A 21,338-nucleotide genomic window follows, 5' to 3' on the forward strand; every position below is an offset into this window, starting at 1 on the left:
ATGTATGTATTAATTTAAAGACTGTACCTTTAGAAAGAGTTCTAACATGTTCCAAATGCACATTCTCAGAGATAGACAAAGGATGGACCAAAAATCTTCATAAGAGTTGCAATGAACCAAAGCTACAAGCAAGCTAATCTACATAATATAGATTTAGCTAAGAATGTTCTGTTTTGCTGAACTACTTTAGTCAACACAAGCTTGTGAGGCTTCAACAATGGAGAGCATTTGGTGACTAAACATAACAAAAAGTTCCCAAATTTCAGAGAGTTAGAAAATGAGTCAGCCAACTGCTGAACCTGGTAAACAATATGATCAACTGAACTCGGTGTAAACTGAATATTATGATTCAAAATGCTTTGCAGTAGGCTAAACAATGATTCTGTCCATACCATTTTATCAGATATCATATATTTGTGGCAAGGAAGACAAATGACTCTCCTCTCATCTTTTTCTCCACACAGCAGCTTCTGACAGAAAGATGAGACATGGGCCGGGTGCAAGCTCTCCTTGATGACCCTTGTGATCACATCATATATAGGATTGTTGATGCCTTCCTGTCGGAGAATCAGTGGAAACAACAGTGCATACTCAGCTGCCCTTTGGTATATCTTGCAGTACTCTACTATTGCGGTCACTAGCACACGCGAGGCTGGCTCCTCAAGAACCAATAACTTGGGCAGGATGATCGAGCACAGAACCTGGCTTGGCCAGTTAAGCTCTTCCTCACTTCCACTTGCGAGATGAGAAAGTAGAACCGAAGCAGTCTCATCATCAGCTAACCAAGGTTCAATCAGACCCAAGACCGCAACACATTCTCCCCCTTTTCCCACACAAAGTTCACTAATTTCATCCGCTAACCCCACAGTCTTCGAAGTGGATTCAAAACTCACAACCCGCTCTTTCAAACTAATCGCCTTCTCTAAAACTTCATGTCCGATATCAACACTTTCCAGAGAATCAACATTCATTTCCTCCACCACATCATCCATATCCACATCCTCTTCTTCATCCCCTCGATCTCGACTCAACGAACCACCACCATCTCCGCACTCACCACCCACCATCCTCAAATTCAACTCCTCAGCCGACACAGGCAGCCACGGCAGAACCGAATCACTCTCAGCGGCCGACTCCTTAAGCCAACCTGGCAACAACTCAAACTCATCTTCCACCTCCTCCTCCCCGGAATCCAAACCCAAACAAGAAATCCACTCGTAGTTCGACTCAGACATTACGTCGAGCAAGTGGTGTGCAGATTTCTGGACCCAAAAATCAACCCCCTCTCCGCCACTCAAAACATTCCTGGCCAATTTACCCAACTCCCTGCTGCTAAACCTCTCACGATCCAAAGCCAGAAACGACAAAACCCTCGCCTGAACCATATTCGGCAGAGTCTGTATAAACATCACCCTGCAAAACCACATATCAGTTTCCGGTAAAAAAACTCGTCAAAATCAGAACTTGGGCTCGGCCCATTACCTATTCGGGTTCGGAGCTCCGGAAGAAGCGTCGATTGTCTCCAACGGTCTCATCAGCAACGAGAGGAAAGCGGCGGTGGTGATCGGCGCGGCGGTTGACGATGAGGCGCTGAAAGATTGCCTCAGCCAAGTCGAAGCTTCCGATTCCGGCGTCGGAGAGTTGAGGAAGATGTCGAAGAGTGGGACCCATTGCTCCATTTCCAGCTGGATCTCTGTAAATTTGGTGAATTGGATTTGGGAGGTTTTGGGAGGGTTTTAAACTTTTAAAGGGTTTGATAAGACGCGGGAAAGCGAAACGGTGCGTTTTGTACAACTTGCCACCAACTAATCAGAATTCAAAAGTTGCAAAGACTCCATCTTGTAATCTTTAAGATCTAGTTCCGGTACTGCATATTTAAGATCTACATCAAAATATCTGCCACTCGTCGTAAAATGTAAGATCTACATCCGGTACTGGAAGGCCATCCATACCCAAGTAGTCACTGTGCATCGAAGCATGTTCTTGCAACTCAGGAATCTCATGCAAGCAGCTAGGTTTATCTTGGCTCTTGTACACATCCTCATAACAGAGCTTACAAAACACTTCATACCAAACCTCTACATGCCCCTTAAGAGGAGGCGCCTGCGGCCTCTTATATCCCAGAATGCTGTACGAATCCACCAAGTAGATCCTCAGGAGCTTTGCCTCTGAGTGATGTGGGATTGGTCTTGCTGGTTCTTCCACACTCGTGTCTTCTTCAACGTCCCATTGATCGGGAGGGTCATGCAAAACGTCGCGGTGGACTAATGCATGCTTCTGAGCTGCACCACAACCCTGCAAGCTAGAACCCTCCTGGATGCAAGCCGGAAATGCACCATCTTTCTTACAAACCACCGCCAACCTTTTTGAGTCGTAACCATGAGGTGGCGGATCAATAACCAACTTAAAGAGCCGATGGAGCTGTTCAGTATACTTGTCTCTATAGCCTCGCTTTTTCAGTATACTGTGTTGAGATTGGTGTTCATTCTCATGCAACTAGAACGTGCAAATTGTGATGCAGCAAATATTGACTTGGTGAATACAGCTAGCTATGATATATAGCTATACAAAGTTTTAAATGATATACATAAGTTTTAAATGATGTTTGTAGAAATTGAAGGTAAAGAGGTAGTCTTCAATGGTGTGCTCCTGCTTTGTAATAGGAGGGAAGAAAAAGACTTTGCCTTTTTCACATGAATGGATGTTGCCTATAAATAGGCTGCATGGAAACTCATTTGAAGCAAGCAAGCAAGCTTGCATCAAGTAAGCATCGGACAAGCAATAGAGAGCTTGTGGGTTGTGCATGAGAGTGAGAGAAGAAAGGTGCTCGATCAGAGGGAAATTCTCTTATGTGAGATATAGTGTTCTTGGGTACTCTAAGAGTGAGCGCGTACAAGAGTTTTAAGATTTGGGTTATGAGATTTAACTCATGTATCTTGTACTAGTTTTATTCTCATAGTGAAAGAGTAATATCTTAGGGCGGACGTAAGCAAGAAATTTGTCAAACCACGTTAAATCTTATGTCAACTGTTCTTTTTCATCCTTGTTAATTTGTTATTCTGTTTTATTGTGGTATTGTCGAGTGTATCTGTTTCTGAATCTCGGTTCATTCGTGGGGTTAAATGCTGCACCTTGTGCCCTTTTATGTATGCGAGATTTAAAACCCTAGACCTATTGGGAACTCTAAACCCTATTACAACTAATTACACTTATAATGACTTAATTTTTGGGGATGGCTAGAACAGGAGTTCCTATTTTTTTTTTGGGTTTAATTATAATTCTCGTCTTTGAAAGTAACTAAGCAAGTTGTCAATACAAGGCAGTACAGAATCTGGGTTCACTATATTGGGTAGTCCTTGTTGATCAGAAGATATACACTCGCATACATTGATAACCTTCTTTTTTTTCTTTTTTTTGTCTTTTTTATCGATACAGAAAACTTATACAGAGAACGTTGATAACATGTGCTGGCCCAGGCAATTCTCATTTCAAAAAAAATCATCTGTAATAAACTACCATATCCATATGAAATACAATATTGGTGTATACAGCAATAATTTCTGGTCCTATAAATACTGCATTGCATTTACCTGTTCTCTACATCAGGATAAGAGAGCGCGAAGGAAATGGAGATCCCTATCATAGACTTCGGTGAGATCAATGGTGAAGGGAGGAGCAAGACAATGGCTCTTCTGCACCAAGCGTGCGAGCAATGGGGCTTCTTTCAAGTAAAGAGGATCCTTACTTATATCGTTTTTCAAATTTAAATCTATGATATATATGTCTCTTGCACATCTAATATATTGCTTAATGTTTGCAGATTGACAACTATGGAATCGACAAAAAGCTGATGGAAAAAGTGAAGCAATTGGTAAATGCACACTATGAGGAGAATTTGAAAGAGAGCTTTTATCAGTCAGACATAGATAGATGCTTAGAGAAAGACGATGATATCTCTGACAAAGACTGGGAAACCGCCTTTTATGTGTGGCATCTCCCCACATCTAACATTGAAGAGATTCCAAATATCTCAGAGGATTTTTGGTCAGTCAATTATCAATAGAATAGCAGAACCATTATGAAGTCCAAACAGTACTTATACTGAGTTTTATATATGCATGCATGAAATGCAGCAAGGCAATGAACGAGTACATAGCTCAACTGATCAACCTGGCAGAGAAACTCTCCGAGCTCATGTGTGAGAATCTTGGTTTGGAGAAGAATGACATCAAGAAAGCATTTTCAGGTAGCAAGGGTCCTTGTGTCGGGACAAAAGTTGCGAAATATCCCAAGTGCTCTCAGCCAGAGCGTGTGAGAGGACTGCGAGAGCACACTGATGCCGGTGGAATCATACTCATGCTCCAAGAAGACCAAATTCCGGGACTTGAATTCTTCAAAGATGGCAAATGGGTTCCGATTCCACCATGCAAGAAGAACACCATCTTTGTGAACACAGGTGACCTATTGGAAGTGCTGACTAATGGAAGGTACAAAAGTACAGTGCACCGTGTTATGACAGACAAAGATGGAAGTCGGCTCTCCATTGCTACCTTCTATAACCCTGCCGGAGATGCCCTTATCTCTCCGGCTCCCAAACTCTTATACCCCAATAGCTTCCGGTTTCAAGATTACCTCAAGCTTTATGCCACCACAAAGTTCAATGACAAGGGCCCTAGATTTGAAACCATGAAACAAATGGCCCATAATGGGAACAATGGTTTCCATACCTAAAAGTAGTGCCAATCATATATAGAGTCTTTGCCCTTGATGGGCAATCTTCCCAGATCTGATGTTTTGTGCCTCTGTTGTATTTGTTTTGTTTGTTGTACTGTTTGTTCGTGTTCATGTTTCGGCCGTTGTACTTGGTTTCTTTCCTCAATGAAAATGTGTTTGCCATGAAGAAAAGTGCCAATCATATAATTTTTTTTTTTTTTGGTTTCTCATCACTTCATTATATGAGTTTGTACCTTTGGTTTTGTCTATATAAATTAAGTTTTTTTTTTTCTATATAAATTAAGTTGTTATGTCATCAAACAAAAGACTCTTGAATGGAAGAGAAGGGCTAATTTGCAACGACAAAAGCACTATTTCTTTTGCTTTCGAGAGGAAGCAATATATGTTTTATCAATCTTCCAACTCTCCCTTTCATTTTCTGATTTATTGTACACGTAAAAATGAAATCAGTTTCTGTACAATATCAAAACTAAAGGAAAATCAAATGGTCCAAACTAACGTTAGGAAAGATTGTTCCAGCCACGTTGACGCTTCCGATTCCGGCCTCATTGCTCCATTTCCCGCCGGATCTGTGTAGAATGGGGTTGGGGGACTAGGGTTTGAAGGATTCGATAACGCGCGGGAATGCGACACGGTGCGTTCTTGATGACGGGACTGTGGGAACTCGGGATTTGGTAGTACCGAGGACTAATGAAAGTGGGTTGTGCCGGAGTCACGTGGCAGGACACGTCGGAACTCGGAAGCGCTTTCGTGCTTTGGGTAGAATCCACTTTTGGCAAACGCGGTTTAACGTTTCACACGTAAATTTCAACTAGGAAAGGAGAGATGGATACGGATCAAGATTTAGCTGGGGGTTGTACTCCATTGTGTAGATAATCATCATGAATTCATGATGATCATTTAGTCATAAGCAAGCAGCACTTTTGATCCGATAGAGGAGCACTTACTAATACAATATTAAGAGTCATATGATCACTCTTGTAAAAGACTATGAAGTGTTATCAAACTGATGTTGAGAGATGTATGAGCATTCAAAGTAAAAACAGCTGTAATGTACATATGGTGAGTCATAAGTTTTTTGTATGAAAAATAAACACGGTACGATTATAATAAAGACTGTTTAAAACGTTATCGAAAATATATATTCGATTAAATACAAGATAAAATGATAAAATTTTATGTCTGCATGAATTGCTTTGAAATTCTCATGTGCACGGACCTTACTATAATCAGCAAAATATATAACCTAGCTAGATACACAGCTTGCGTGACACATTTTACATGATAGAGTCTAAATTTTGCCAATTATATCATTTATATATTCTTACTTCTTAGCATGTAAGCATATGAGTATATATGAACTTACTAGATACTCCACCACTGTTTCATCGAATATGTTCCTTTGTCTCACGATTTACGAATCTTGTTATAATTTTTAAGAATCCGCGTAGCTATCGCTTAATCTTGTAAGAAATCTTTCCTCATTTTCTCAAAAAGAAGAATATATGGCTTTTGGCCAATAAGCTCTCACCACTTAACACTTCTTACAAAGCTACAAGAACCCCTCCCAATATGCACACAAAAATAGTTTCACTAAGCTCCCAAAGCATATAATCCCAATCCAGACAGTTCCTTCACACCAAACCAAGAACTAAGAAACCAAGCAAACCAAACCCTCTACCAACTTCACCACCATGGGAGTGAGCAACAAGATCACAGCAGTCCTCAACTTCATGGCCCTTCTCTGCTCCATCCCCATAATGGCCGCCGGCATCTGGTTGGCCTCCAAGCCCGACAACGAGTGCATCCACTCTGTCCGGTGGCCGGTCTTCGTCCTCGGCGTCCTCATCCTCCTTGTCTCCCTCGCCGGCTTCATAGGCGCCTACTTCAACAAACAAGGCCTTCTTGCTCTCTACCTCTTCTGTATGGCCGCCCTCATAATCCTCCTACTTATTGTCCTCATATTTGCTTTCACTGTTACAAGGCCTGACGGAAGCTACGCCGTTCCGGGCAGGGCTTACCGGGAGTATCGGCTGGAAGGGTTTTCTAAGTGGCTTAGAGATTACGTTACTGATTCCAGCAATTGGCAGAAGATAAGGGTCTGTTTGGCTGATTCTGATACTTGTCCTAAGCTCACTGAGAATTACATCACTGCTGATCAGTTCTTTACTGCTCACATCTCTCCTCTTCAGGCAAGTTCTTTAATCTCTTCATTTTTGTGAAAGTTAATGTTTTCTAAGATGATTTTGACTTTGATTGTTGATTTGATGATGAGAAAGAACCCAGCTTTTTACCTTTCTAAAATAAGATGATAACTTGAAAGTAGTGGTGTTCTTTAGAAGATCAAAAGGGGTGTCTTTTTTTGTGTGGATCCAAACAGGTCTTTAGTTCCCAAATGCCACATTGTGAGTAACTATTCTATGAGGGTTTTTAGTTCCTAACAGGCTAACAAGTTCTTGATCTCTCTCTGTTTCTTTGTTTGGAGTGGTAAAAAGTTAGTTTCTTTGAAGATAAAATTTACTTGATTAGTGTTCTAATTGCTGTTTGATGAAAAAGATTGCAGCTTTTTACACTGATTGTAGAAAAGAAGTTGATAGAAGATAAAAGATTCTTCGTTTGGTACATCCAAACAAGTCGCACTTCCTTGGTAACTTTATGCCACATAGTAACCAGATGACTAGATGTTAGAACCAGAAATTTCCAGAAACTCAGCTGCAGCAGGGTAAGAATAGAAATCTAGGATTCTAGGTGTGATCAGGACCCACCAATTGTGTTTTAGTATAGAGCCAATACTCCATGCCCCCTATCTACCTTCCAATGTGGTCCATGAATTAAGTGGAAAAATAAAGGCACAAACTTTGCTCTACTGGATGGCAATTGCTTCTGAATTATTATAGAAATCATGGAAGGTAGAACAAATTAAAATACCTCAGATGCCATTATTGGGGTCACAATGGAAGAAGATGAAAGAGAACAAACTATGCTTGCCAGCATTAGATTCATATAGTGACAAAATTAGTTGAGTTTTTTTCTTTTTAAATTTTTCCTTTACCCTTTGATCTTTCTGTTCCTTCTGTTGTTATAACATAAACATTGTTCTTGTTTTACAGTCAGGATGTTGTAAACCTCCAACAGCTTGTGGCTACAACTATGTGAACCCAAATCTGTGGATAAACCCAGTATACCCTTCAGCAGACCAAGACTGTTTGCTGTGGAATAATGACCAAAACATACTGTGCTACAATTGCAACTCTTGCAGGGCTGGTTTACTAGGCAACTTGAGAAAAGAATGGAGAAGAGCCAATGTGATCCTAATCGTGGCAGTGGTGATTCTCATCTGGGTCTATGTAGTTGCCTGCAGCGCCTTCAAGAATGCGCAAACAGAGGAGCTCTTCCGCCGTTACAAGCAGGGATGGGTGTGACTTCAGCCATGTTGCCAAACACAGCTCAAGTATGGGGCACCTAGGTCTAACCAAGGGGCCTTATCCTGTTGGTGATTAATTTGTTTTTGTCATCAATAGCATTTTGTAGTGTATATATTGCCTTGTTCTTTATTTTTCTATGAAATGGACAGAAAGCGCAAATGTGAGAATAGAATCTCATTCCTCAGCTTTTTCCACCAGAACTGGTATCAGATGCTTCTGCTTCAATGGTGCTTGTGGCTTATTGGATTAATATACGTTTTGAGTATTATATTGTTACACCTGCTGATGCGCACACTTTCTGATGCACCGACATTACCGACTACAGAGACCAACTTTCACAACATCAAGGATAAATCAACTCAATCAAGTCTCCAATAATTATCTTTATGGTGTGATCATGTAAACAATGGACAATAAAACAAAGGTGCTCAATATTATTAGCGTCGTTGTAATAGAAGCACTTGTTATAGTGCTTCCCAGAAAAACACTTGTTAAGTTCTTCCTACTGGATGAGGGAGTGCATATTGCTTATCTAATCTTTTCCCTTCCTCGAGTTATTCACTATTATATGTTGAGGCTTCTTGAATGTGAGAATATAGAGAATCTTGCTCTCCTTTACTCTTATCATTTTAATCAAAAGAAAACTTTATAATGTTGCTACTGTGTAGTGAAATATTTAACAAAATCTTGTAAACTGAATACAGTCTATACTCTATACAAATGGTTCTCGCAGTACCATAAGCGCGCTTTCAACAAAAGTACAGCTAACTAATATCTTTCTACAAAAACACTGTTACATTACCCCTATTGCCCAATTGCAGAAGTTATAGCTGGAGACTGGAAACAAGAGCGATTGCTAACATTGACCATAAATTTTTTGTTCTGGGACTCGGGTAGAAATGACTATGAGTTTACAATCCTTAATACCGTAACAATTTCTATCGAAAATTAGACAACTCATCTATTTGATGTAAAAAGAAGCCTCTCACATTCAGTATTCATGCAGCAGATAACTTTCTAGAGTATACAATGTACATTGGGTCTGAGCGTCCAGGGTTGGGAGATATATCCACACCCTGCAAACAATATCACAGTTTTCGAAATTACAATTGTGGATACTGGTTTGTCACCTAGTCTACTTAGTTTTTAAGGTAAGCCATGACTACTGAAATACCTGAAACTGTCTTGAAACGTTAAGGATTCATGTGGTGAAGAGAACTTATATGTGCTGAAAAGAGGAATGAGAAAAAGGGCCAAAAGAAGCAATGAATTACCTGGGGAGGTTCAAATCCACCAGCATAGTGGAAATACGACCCAACAATTAAACCATGATCAGCATCACCAGTTGATGTCCACATTGAAATTGCTTTAGTCCAGAAACATCGGTTGGAAAAGCTGTTTTTAGGCATTGGCATTAAGTTAGAATTGGTTTAGAAGAGAGACCAACTTGATTAAGAAATAGAACAGAGGCAATCTGAAGCACTACTCTCTCCATAAAAGATTTTGTGAAATCCTAAGGGTAAGGGATGATTTTAAATTTGTATCTACACTTGAGATGACAGCATATTTATTGAAAGATGAAGACAGTTTCACCTAATTATAGCAAGTCCGCCTGGCTTAAGAATCCGGCACATTTCCTTGAAAACTTCAATAGGCTTGTTTATATAATCAACACTAACCTGCAATGTGAATTTTTTTTTACATCTGAGAGCAGTAAAGAATAGTAGTATGCACCTCTTGCATAAATCCTATAATAAGGTGATAAATATAACAATGATGGCAGCATATGTACTTACGACATTAGTTATCACATCGAAAGAATTATCTTCGAAGGGAAGTTTAGGGTTGACATTCAAGTCTTGAAGAACATACTCTGTCAAAACCTACAAAAGTTTAATCAATGAGGATGGATATTCTCATATCACTATACAGCTATAAATACTCAAATGGCTAATGAAAAACAAGACACAAGTTTCACCATACTTATGCAATTTTAAATAGATCTCTAGGCACTAAAAGTTTATAATTCAACTGCAAATAGATCTCAGGGAACACGAAGTTTATACTAGATTTTATCTTGTATTTACAAAATGCTACTCATCAGCAGAAAGGGTACTCTACAACACTAAGCTTCAGTATAAACCCATTCATTTAGGCATCAACAGCAGTACTGTAAGAGAACTCCAGTCAAGAATCTTAGATACATTGGGAGTAAGAGAAACAGCTCAACTGCAACATGTTTAGATTCTCAAATAAGAAGTACCGGATTCGCCTTTAGCTCTGCTTCATTCATTCCCATTCCAACTACTCGCTCTTGCTTGTATCCTGGAGGAAAGTGACTGACCTAGATATAATATCACTCACAAGATTATTACTCTTAAAACTACAAAATGTGAAATACAAAACAAGGTCTCATAATAACTTAAAAACTCACCCAACTGCTACACATGTCCAGCATGCTTACTCCTGGAGTGTTGCTAGGCGGAAACACCTTAGAATAGTACTTGGTCAGTGCCGCAATGGCCGGATCATCAATATGTGTCACAAAGCGAGGACTCTCATAAAATAATGTATCTGGTGACCTGATGAAATCAACTCCTAGTTTTAGAACTTATCAAAGTTAAACCCTCTCGGTATTAAGCTGAACTTCAAGCTCATTGAAACTACATTGTAGAAGCAAAAGTTAGAAACTTTACTCGTCATAGCGCTGGAAATCCTCTGGCTTGTAAGGAATCTGCTCCGGCCAGTCCACATTCTTCAATATCTTGAATCAGACACAAAACCATTAGCAAAGTAGGCATGCCAAATAGTGCTACAAAACCTCAGCACACCAATCAATAGGTTTAAATTGAAAATTCGTAACACTTGCAGCAACTTTTGCAGGAAAAGGGTTTCAGAAGCAAACCTTTTATAAAAGACTAAACCTTTCAGACATAACCTTATAACCCCAAACCCCAGAATCAATACAGCACCAATTCATCATCAAAATCCAAAATTGGAGAAAACCCAGAAACCAAATCATAGAAATAAGATAAAGAATAAAACTTTATCCCCAATCATGGATTGAAAAGCTACCTCTTCAAAGGAAGGACCACTCTTCAGCCTTGCAGAGGCAGTAAAAGCTTTACCGCCAACAGCACCAGACATGTTTATCAACTGAGCCCAAAATGAAGCTCCAAGGCCTAACACCAAACGCCGAGGTGCTCTACCTCCACTGCTCCACTTGCTTACAACTTTTGCACGATTAGGAACACACCCAACTGCACTTGTGATCGAATAAGAAGAAGCACAAGAATAAACAGCCGCCAAATGTGATACCCGATGAGGAAGCCTGAGACCGATACCAACACATTTGGGCATTGTTGAGTTTTCAGTGACAGTTAAAAGGGTCAACCAGTTACTGTTACAAAATTGAAGATGAAACCGAGAAGGGTTTCTTGACTTTGTTTGTATAGATTATCTGGAATTGGATCACATTTGGCCACATTTGTGGTGGACTGGCAATTTACGTGTCTATCACACATGTAACATGTTAAGCATAAGAAGCATATACTTATCATGTGTATACAGTAGGTTTCACCTCGACGACTCGACAGTCGACACTAGCTAACTGATGAAATAAACTTTGCTCAATCATCCTTATACTTCCATCCAAATGGTTGAAAACATGATTTCAATCTCTCTCTCTCTCTCTCTCTCTCTCTCTCTCTCTCTCTCTCTCTCTCACAACTGTGACCAAAAAAGAACAAGAAAGGTTATTGTGACATCCTCAGGCTTTTTCCACTTCATGCACTTTGAGTTTTTCTACCAGTAAACAGAACACAAGGACAAACGATGAGACTCGCTTATCAGTAAATAGCGCATGTTGCTGAAGAACTGGAGTAATATATAGACTTCAAAGAACTTAATTGGTGATGGTATGCCGGAGAAGAGGGTCGCTAATTGTTATGGACTCGACGGAAAATGAGATATGATACTCGTCCAAAAAGTTTTATGGAAAATAAGTGATTTGGGGGTGTGGAAGAGGTTGGTCCTGCTCTTCTGCAGTCTCCAAATCAGTATAGACGAAAGTAGCCATTGTACAACTCAAACATACATAGTTAAAGCTAATCTCCCTATTATCAAAGAAATACATAATCTATCTCTACGGTTCTCAATTCTCAGTGTAACATATCATAGTTCTCAATTGCAAAGTGCAGAGTTAAGTAGTAGTTCTTAGTTACATTCCTAGAAATCCAGTTGCATGCACCAAATCTATGTGAGAGCTACCAAACTGCAAAAGGTAGATGCATCATGCATGTGTTGCTATCTTTGTCGATGAAGACATTACACAAAGAAACCAAGGCTTATTAACAGGTACAGAAAATACAGACATGAGCTCAAGATCTACTCAGATCTAGCTACTCTCCAACTTGGAAGAAGACAAAATATGGTGTTGGTATAGATAGGTAGGTAAGGAAGGGGACACAATGAGAGATGGATCATTATAATTTAGGACAAGGAAGCTCCAAAATGATTGACAGCACTCTCTGACTAGACTCCAGTGTAGTACTTGAGCAATTTGTTGAGTTGTTATAAAGAATTGCAATTGCTAGCTAGGAGCTGAAAATTCAGAGAAAACTACAAGAAGGTCATGAGTATGAAACCCATGCTTAATTAGATGGAAAAAGCATATGATCCAAGATTAGATGATGCATGATTGCATGTGGGAAGAGAGCTTATTCTATATATTCATGATTTAATCATGTGATCATGTCAAGTGGTGGTAGTAAATTCATTATAATACAAAATTGCAAAAGCCAAAATGAGGAACTTGCCATGAGTACCTTCTAGAGCTTAACACAAATAAACTTAATAATTAAATTCAATAATGAGTAAATCTTCATATTGTACTTTAAATAAATCAAAGTTCATTATCTAAAATCTAAAGCAAAGTTAGGTGCCGTATTATGTTTTTATACGATAATTGAATAGTTGAATAAGAATGAGACTTTCATACTCTATATTTTCTATTTGATCGAACTTATATCTGACTTAAGAGTTTTCTTACTTCAAGTACATAGACTTATCAAAAATATTATTTTTATTTTTAATATTTTAGCCATCCAACCTATGAATATTGTCTCAAATTCTGATGTAATGAGACATATATTCGCATCAAACCAAAGAAAACCGTTCAATCAAACCACCTTATCTTATCTTCTGAATTGAATATGCATATATTCTCCAGTCCAACAATGAGAAGGGTAAAATATAGAAGGCTTATGATATTGATACCCTCATTTGGTTACATTGCTCTTCATCTCATGCAAGCAGCTGACTTGTATAACAAAAGTCTTGCATCCCCTTCTAAATTAATCAAGGATCCCTTTCAGTTGTGCTTATTCTTTGATGTTTGTTAACCTGTTAAACATAGCATCAATCCATAAGTACACATATGCCCTTAGAATATGAGAACATGACAGTTAGAACACAAGAGGATCTTTCTTCTGGTTTCTTTCCAATTCAAATGATCTCTCTACTAACTTGTCTCTGAAGTAGGATCTCAATTAGCACTCAAGAACATAAGAGCATCTCCAGCAATATTGCTAAATCAAATTTTTTTTGAAATTTGTTAACTTTTTGAATGAATAGGAGCTCCAACAATATACCTAAATGGTTGCTAAATTTAAGGATTGCTAAATAAAATTGATAAATTTGTCAACTGAGCCATAAATTGCTAAAGGAATACTTATATTTTCCCTCATTTTTTTTTCTCCACGTGTCAATTTATAATTCGTTAAAAATATTACTTAACTTACACTTAGTAATAACTGCTGGAGCCAAATTATTATAACAATCGTTAAATCTCATAATTATTGCTAAATTTAACTATAGTTTTAGTTACACTGCTAGAGATGCTCTAAGATATAACTAATTACGTACTGTTCTCTTTCAGCAATAGTGTGCTTTCCTATATGAACAGTTTCAAATTCGTATCAAAGCAGTTTTAAAAGATAAAATTTAATACTGAACTGTATTTATTTTCCGTAAAAACGACTCACAAATGTTTTAGAATGTTCATATCTACACTGAAAACGCATCGCGCACATCATTTGAATCGATGCATCATTGGAAATGAAGTTTAATCTACTGAAAATTTTCGACCAAACGAGATGCGATGTAAAAATCGATGCCAAAATTTTCTTTCATACACAAGTAGAAGATCAAAATCAGGGGTAAAAGAGTAATTCCATCGAAACCAAACATCTATAAATAATCTCCCAATTCCCTCCTTTCACTCCTCCCTCCTCATTTCTCGGATCCTCACTCTCTCTGATCCCAAAACCCGGGTCGACCCGAAACACCACCTCTCCCCGAAAATGGCCCGACCCAGATTCGTAATCGAAGCCTCAGAGGCCGAGTCGATGGCCAAGCAGTCCGGTCTCACCGTCGTCCAGCTCCTCCCGTCCCTCGTCAAGTCCGCCCAGTCCCTCGCCCGGGTCCCCATCTCCAAATTCCACGTCGGAGCCGTCGGGTACGGGTCCTCGGGTCGGATCTTCTTCGGAGTCAACCTCGAGTTCCCGGGCCTCCCTCTCCACTACTCCGTCCACGCCGAGCAGTTCCTCGTCACCAACCTCTCGATCCAGTCGGAGCCCCGACTCGACTACGTCGCCGTCTCCGCCGCCCCCTGCGGCCATTGCCGCCAATTCTTCCAGGAAATCCGCCGCGCTCAGGACATCAACATCCTCATCACCTCCGATGAATCCGGAGACGACGAAAACGACAAGTCGTGCGGCCAGTTCAGCCCGCTCCGCCACCTCCTCCCCCGCCGGTTCGGCCCCGAAGACCTGCTCGGCGAGGACGTGCCGTTAGTCCTCGAGAAACACAACAATGCCCTATCGTTCATCAACAAACCCGAAACTTTCGGGGACGATTTATTAATCCACGCGCTGGAGGCGGCGAATAGGTCGCACGCGCCGTACAGCCAGTGCCCGTCTGGGGTGGCGATTATGGACAGTGAGGGGAAGATTTACAGAGGGTGGTATATGGAGTCGGCGGCGTATAATCCGAGCATGGGTCCGGTAAGGGCGGCGCTGGTGGATTACATTGTCAGCGGCGGCGGCGGGTATGAGCAAATCGTGGCGGCGGTTCTGGTGGAGAAGGAGGATGCTTTGGTTAAGCAGGAGCAGACTGCTAGGCTGCTGTTGCAGACCATTTCTCCCAAGCTCGAATTTCGGGTTTTGCATTGCAAATGATAAGGAGAAATGTGTAGTGTTTCGATTGGGATTGTTGTTATTGAGAAAATAGCATAGAATGGAAGATTGATTTGTAGCTATGTGCTTAATCAGATTAACGTGTATGATAAAGAAGAAAAGAAGCATGATTTGGCTGCATTATGCCACACAATTTGATCATCTTTGTTTTCTCTGTTTCTGTTTGTCTCTGTTTTTGTTCTGTACTAGTCGATCAAATTTGAGTTTGTGTAAAGAACTGAATTGGACTAGTTGCAGCTCCCACAGGAAGGTTGATCTTGAAGGCAATTCTGAATTCGGGTTAGTTTGATCTATGATTTGTTTGATTTCGAGTAGTGAATTTTACTTGGATTGTGCTGATTGGGGTTAGTTTGACTGCTATTGAATCTGTGGTTTGGTTGCAGTTGTTAATCGCCAGTTCAGTTTGCTTTGTTCTACCGATACTATTTCTGGTTAGTTTATCATGCATATTGAAGAGCATTTGCATTTTCATTCTGATTCTGGTTCTGATTAGAATGCTAGAGATACATCTCGGTGAATGCTGTGCTTGTGTTATGTGCTTGCCATTATGAGATATTGCAGTTTGTTAGTATAGAGAAATGTGTGATAGCAGTTTGCGTGCAAATTTGTACTTGTCATTGGACGATATGACTTATGAATGATATGCCTCATTGATGCAGTTTGTCAGTATAGAGAATTGTGTGTTACACAGTTTGCATGCAAATTTGTACTTGTAATTGGACCATATGATTTATGAATGATATGCCTTATTCTCTGTTCATTGTTAAACAGATGGAAACCAAAAGCGAGGCTCTGAAAACAGAAGCTGCTAAACACATTTGATTATGCATGGAACACAAGCATCAATGGTGCAGGGCACCCTGATGATGTCCTTCAGAGACTCAAGAAAATTTCCTCAAAACCTCCGCGATTTACTGATATTATCTAGAGGCTTCTACCTTTCAGACAGAAGCAAGTTGGCGTAAGAATCAACTCCTGAAAACTGGTGTTGAAAGAGGTAAAGTTCAGTGACTAAGCTGATACGGAGAACCTGAATCTCATAGCCCAAGTTTTCAAGTTCGGCGTATCACAGCGTAGGTTAGTTTTGGATATAAGTGGGATTACTCAGGAAAATACTATAGTTTGTGGGGTGGCTGTCGGTGATGGATCCATATGTAGAAAGGCACCAGTTCAAGGAAGAAAGAGGTGTGCTGAACACAAAGGGATGAGGATTACACGGATCTCAAATAACAATATTGATTCAAAATACAGTGTTATCGGCTACAGAGAATTTGTTTCGGATGATAGTAGAATTCCTCAGGAAAATACTATTTGTGGGTGATGTCTCTATATGTAGAACACCACCAGTTCAAGGAAGAAAGAGATGTGCTGAACACAAAGGGATGAGGATTAAAGCCTCAATTACAGTCAGGATATCAGATAATAATGTGGACTCAAAGTGCAGTGTTCTCAGCAACAAAGAGCTTGATAGTCATGATGCATCAAATGTGAAGTTTGAAACAGTGGAGTTTCATGTTAGTGAGAGCTCTACATTGATTTTTGGATTCATCTTGCCTGATGGCTCTCGTTGTAGGACAGAACCAATTCAAGGAAGAAAAAGGTGTGATGAGCACAAAGGGAGAAGGATCCAGAAATCCAACTCCAAGTCAGTGAAAGAAGAGGAGGTCGATATATGTGCATGATGTATTGTTGAACGCTAAAATTCTTATACGGTTATACCATACAAGAACTGCTCATGAAAGACAGAGGTGTGAGCAAATAATACAAAACAAGGAAGAAGAGTCTCCAGGTGATATTTTATTTATTTTTATTTTTTTCTGAAATAGAAAATACTGTGTGATTCAATGATTTATAGATTCATGCATCAGTATGAGTTATAGCCTTTTATTGTTGTACCCTGTAGAACTTGGGGCATGATTATTTAATCATGTACTCTAAATCATTTAAGTTAATATCTGTTTTATCAGTTCCAAATTTTCAGCTAAATTTGATTCTTTTCCATGTTTCGCGGTATTGGAAATAATTTTGTAGGAAGTGTTTTTTCTGCTCGCATCAAAAGCAAATTGAATAATTTTCAAGATGTGTTCATAAAAAGCAATTTATGTTTAGTTTGCCATGCTTTGCTAATCTGACCCTTTTTGCTGGTTTATGTATCTGTCATGGCCTTGCTTGTAGTGGCTTCCAACTTTTTTTTCAAAAGGTCTTGTTTTTTCTGTTAAGTACAGTCAGCCAAAACCAAAGCATGATTCCTCTATCTCATATATGGATGGTGTAGATATAAATAGCAGTATTCAAATTGTGTTGGTCCATTCATGATAGCAAATTGATTGGCTTATGGAATATCTACTGAGGTGGACTTCCAACATAGTGAGCATACCCTCTAAAACAAACAACAGTAAGCTTGGCTTCAAGAGTCGTGTAAGCAAGAAAGATCAGATCAAAGTCTTCCAAGTTGGCTTTGTATGGATTCTGACAGAGTTTTGGTCACCACAGATTGGCAGCATATGTTGATTCAATGGCTTTGGATAAAACTACAAAATGATAACAAACCCTTGCCACAGTTTGGAACCATTTTCGGAATCATGTAAGTTCAGATGCAAATATTGCAGGTTGCCTATTGAGATTTTACCAAACTATTAAAAATTGTAGCAAGCTGAGCATCCAATTCTGGTATCTGATCCTTCATTCCTTCTGAGGCTAGCAATATGATTGAAATGTTAGAACAGGTTGTGATCCACATGATCTGAAAACATAAACCGAGAATTTACACCTCAAAACTACTCTACTACTATAAAGCCAAGCATCGAGGTACAATCACAGATGCACGGGTACAAGGCTACCTATTATAATTAATGATGATTGTATTATAATCTTCATCATAATCCATATGTATATAATGTTGTACTGTGTGTCTCAGAATGGTGATGCACATTTGTCCCTGGCCCTGCATATATTTAGAGTATTAGACCCGTTGAGTCGATTTCATAGCTAATATGTTGAACAAGCATGAGACTATGAGAGAAATTTACCTGCTGGATAACTCGCTCTAAGACCAAACATGTCGTTGGTTTGAAAGAAGGAATAATGTACAAAACTGGAGGAGACTTCACTCCAGACCAAACGCTTCCTTGGTGCGAAACCGGCGTGAAACGTTTGGCCTTAGAGCGAAACCAGCTCCAGCCTTGAGCTGATCTCGACATTATTGACTTCCTTTGACAAAATGAAAGAGGGGCATGAATATGTGAAGGTGGTGTAGATGGAGTCCTAGATCAAATAGCAGAGGCAACAGAGGAAGTGAAGGAAAATGATACGAGCAATGCAGACATGATCAGAGAAATGGCCAACCAAGTATATATAGATGCTGCAGTCCCTAAGAGAAATGGACACATGTCCTAGATGACAATGGATCCAATGCACACATGATCAAATGCTTCCTTACCTAAACACAGCAAGAGATGGGAACCCATACCCCAAACCTCCATACCTCTTTACTTGGTACATGTTTCCATTCCTTTCAGTCTCCTACAAGGGACGGGAAACCAAAAGGTTGTCCAGAATAATATGTAATGCAATCATATTTCCTAACATTCTCCTAACAATTAATAGAAAAAAAAAGAAAAAAAGAAAAAGAAAAAAGAAGACATACTCCTAACAAGTAATAGAAAGATCAGACTCCTAACATACTCTTTTAGACATATGTAAATCAATCACATTTGCTGATACATATAGGAAACTAAGAAATGAAATCCCTGCTGCAGTTAAATCTTTGTATGGATCCTAAGAAATGTGGAGCTGTCCGGGCATATATATTGTGTCACTCTGCGAGTTTCTTCGCACATTCAACTCGAATTGCATCAGATCATTTGTATACAATTACAGATTCACAGATCTAATACTCGTTCACCATCCTTTGTATTATACATTTCACCAAACCAGAGTTGACCCTCACTTCACAATAGTTGAAAGAAAAGAAAAAGAAAGAATCAAGGAAATCTTGACTGACTATTGAGACAGAGAATAAGAAGAAGAGGCAGCATTTTTCAGAGGGAGTTTCTGAACAGAGCCCCCGCCTGATCCTTCTTCATCATCGACAACGAAGACGTCCTCAGGCTCCCTTAAAGCTCCATGAACCAAAACAAAAGCAAGGCCAAAAGAAAGTGCCCTTATAATGTTATATTTCACATTGGTAAGGAACAGCACGAGGGCCGTGACCAAGAACAAAGCTGTCATCAGGAATCGATGATCGATGTCATGGTCTAAAACCATCAAGGGTTTGTCATGTAAATAATATAGAGACAACCATGCAGCCATCAGGACGATCATGAGTAGCAATGAGATGGGGTGCCATAAAAGGCTTATGAAGAGAATGGCCAATATGATAATGGTGTAGTTCATGCGGAAGAAGGCAACGTTTGTCCTGATTCTTTCGATAGATTGGTTTAAGGAGGAGGGAGGTCTGAGATTTTGGAGCTGAATCATCTCCAGCCATGGTCTTTGTATGCCAAGGCATAACTCAATCTGTTCTTTTGCTTGTGAAACGATAGCTACGTTCGCGGATGGCAATGGTTCTGTAGGTATAGTTCCATAGGTCGTCATCGTCTGGAACGATGACAGAGACGGAAAGAAGAATGATGATGCAGAACATGGAGTTCTCTAATTTAGGGGGAAGGATTGTGAAATGTAACTTTGGCACACCAGTTTCTGGTAGATTGTTTGTAACAGAAGAGATGATATATCAGTACGTGTTGGGTTAATGTTTCATCTAGTTATTTACTATTGGAGTTTCAAAAGATAAGAGACTTAAAATAGATCAAGTTGGGATAATTACCAGAAGTACCAAACAGTTCACTATTCATATTGTTTTTCTTATTTCCTCTTTTCTTCTAGGCAGAATATGTCCTTAACATTCAAAACAGAAGTTTGCAAATGATAGTAGAAACTTTTCAACAATTTCTCAAACTTTACTATGGGGGTGGGAGAGAGGCTGGAACCTCTCCTCTCTCTACCTTCCAAGGTCCTCCATAAAACTTTGGCTTCATAAGAGGGACTTGATGGCCAGGATGATCTTCCCAGTATTTTTCCTGCACAATAACAAAAGTTACGAATTTCATATGTCTTCAAAATCAGTATGAACATTGGATTTCAATAACCGAAAGATATGCAAAGCTACACAGTACAATTTTACTTGAAAGGGAAATCAAGATAGCTCTGCAGCGAGATCATATATAAGTAATCAAGACTAAAATGATTAAGTTAGATGACATCAGCTCAGCAGGCATGTCAAGAACTAGCAACTAGGGATCCCCAAGAACTATGAGAACTGAAACATTTGCAAGGTTATCAACATCTTACAGCAGACCATCATAACTGAGCTACAATGTTTGGTAGCATACAATGAGCTGATAATTAGACAAACTGAGACTTCAATTCTTCACCAATCACTCATCAGATTCTAAATGAAAGAAAAACCAATCAAGAGTTGATCAAAACCAATGAAAGAAATACTAACATATCTAAAACTTGTCCCAAACCATTTATACACCTTCAATCTGATTCAACAAGCTCACAGCACACTATACATGATAATAAAAACCCAATTCTCATCCAAACATTTTGCTTTACTTGTTCGAATAAAAACCTTACCAAATCAAACAGGTTCAAATTGGAGAAGGGCAAAGCAAAGAACCCAACTTCAATAGTATCAAATACCCAACAAAGTGATTACCTTGTAGAGCTGTTCAGTGATGGCGGAGGCGACGACTCCGGTGTAGAAAGCAGCCACGTAGATAGTGACGAGAGGAGTAAACGACTTGGGGCGAGTGTAGGGCTCGACCATGTTCCAAAGAATCATTCTTTCCCATTTTGTATACACATAGTCTGCGTACTTCCTCCACATATAGCTCGCCATTTTTTTCCTACTTCT

General features: G+C 39.5%; 7 protein-coding genes across 7 annotated transcripts; 3 read left to right on the plus strand and 4 right to left on the minus strand.

Annotated features, from left to right (window-relative positions):
- Positions 1 to 122: 122 nt before the first annotated feature.
- Positions 123 to 1,679, minus strand: LOC101315183. The gene is made up of 2 exons (XM_004288877.1): positions 1,483 to 1,679; positions 123 to 1,413 (listed from the first exon to the last, which is right to left on the minus strand). Exons 1-2 carry the CDS (start codon positions 1,677 to 1,679, stop codon positions 123 to 125), a joined length of 1,488 nt encoding a protein of 495 aa, XP_004288925.1.
- A 1,947-nt stretch (positions 1,680 to 3,626) lies between these two features.
- On the plus strand, positions 3,627 to 4,731 carry LOC101290700 (1-aminocyclopropane-1-carboxylate oxidase 1-like). The gene is made up of 3 exons (XM_004288878.1): positions 3,627 to 3,728; positions 3,821 to 4,044; positions 4,134 to 4,731. Exons 1-3 carry the CDS (start codon positions 3,627 to 3,629, stop codon positions 4,729 to 4,731), a joined length of 924 nt encoding a protein of 307 aa, XP_004288926.1.
- A 1,542-nt stretch (positions 4,732 to 6,273) lies between these two features.
- Positions 6,274 to 8,432, plus strand: LOC101291661 (tetraspanin-2-like). Its single transcript, XM_004287492.1, has 2 exons — positions 6,274 to 6,926; positions 7,845 to 8,432. The coding sequence occupies exons 1-2, from the start codon at positions 6,429 to 6,431 to the stop codon at positions 8,154 to 8,156; spliced, it is 810 nt and encodes a 269-aa protein (XP_004287540.1). The 5' UTR covers positions 6,274 to 6,428; the 3' UTR covers positions 8,157 to 8,432.
- A 376-nt stretch (positions 8,433 to 8,808) lies between these two features.
- Positions 8,809 to 11,642, minus strand: LOC101291956. The gene is made up of 8 exons (XM_004287493.1): positions 11,235 to 11,642; positions 10,856 to 10,923; positions 10,594 to 10,741; positions 10,423 to 10,503; positions 9,956 to 10,042; positions 9,753 to 9,838; positions 9,434 to 9,554; positions 8,809 to 9,235 (listed from the first exon to the last, which is right to left on the minus strand). The coding sequence occupies exons 1-8, from the start codon at positions 11,517 to 11,519 to the stop codon at positions 9,158 to 9,160; spliced, it is 954 nt and encodes a 317-aa protein (XP_004287541.1). The 5' UTR covers positions 11,520 to 11,642; the 3' UTR covers positions 8,809 to 9,157.
- Positions 11,643 to 14,450: 2,808 nt separating this feature from the next.
- LOC101292246 (cytidine deaminase-like) lies at positions 14,451 to 15,548 on the plus strand. Its single transcript, XM_004287494.1, has one exon. The coding sequence runs from the start codon at positions 14,522 to 14,524 to the stop codon at positions 15,395 to 15,397; it is 876 nt and encodes a 291-aa protein (XP_004287542.1). The 5' UTR covers positions 14,451 to 14,521; the 3' UTR covers positions 15,398 to 15,548.
- Positions 15,549 to 19,417: 3,869 nt separating this feature from the next.
- LOC101290992 (PRA1 family protein F2-like) lies at positions 19,418 to 20,011 on the minus strand. Its single transcript, XM_004288879.1, has one exon. It carries the CDS (start codon positions 20,009 to 20,011, stop codon positions 19,418 to 19,420), a length of 594 nt encoding a protein of 197 aa, XP_004288927.1.
- Positions 20,012 to 20,239: 228 nt separating this feature from the next.
- Positions 20,240 to 21,326, minus strand: LOC101292539 (uncharacterized protein At4g29660-like). Its single transcript, XM_004287495.1, has 2 exons — positions 21,141 to 21,326; positions 20,240 to 20,496 (listed from the first exon to the last, which is right to left on the minus strand). Exons 1-2 carry the CDS (start codon positions 21,321 to 21,323, stop codon positions 20,380 to 20,382), a joined length of 300 nt encoding a protein of 99 aa, XP_004287543.1. The 5' UTR covers positions 21,324 to 21,326; the 3' UTR covers positions 20,240 to 20,379.
- Between the last annotated feature and the right edge of the window lie 12 nt (positions 21,327 to 21,338).

Source organism: Fragaria vesca, linkage group LG1, assembly GCF_000184155.1.
Source record: "Fragaria vesca subsp. vesca linkage group LG1, FraVesHawaii_1.0, whole genome shotgun sequence".
Lineage (NCBI taxonomy): Eukaryota > Viridiplantae > Streptophyta > Magnoliopsida > Rosales > Rosaceae > Fragaria > Fragaria vesca.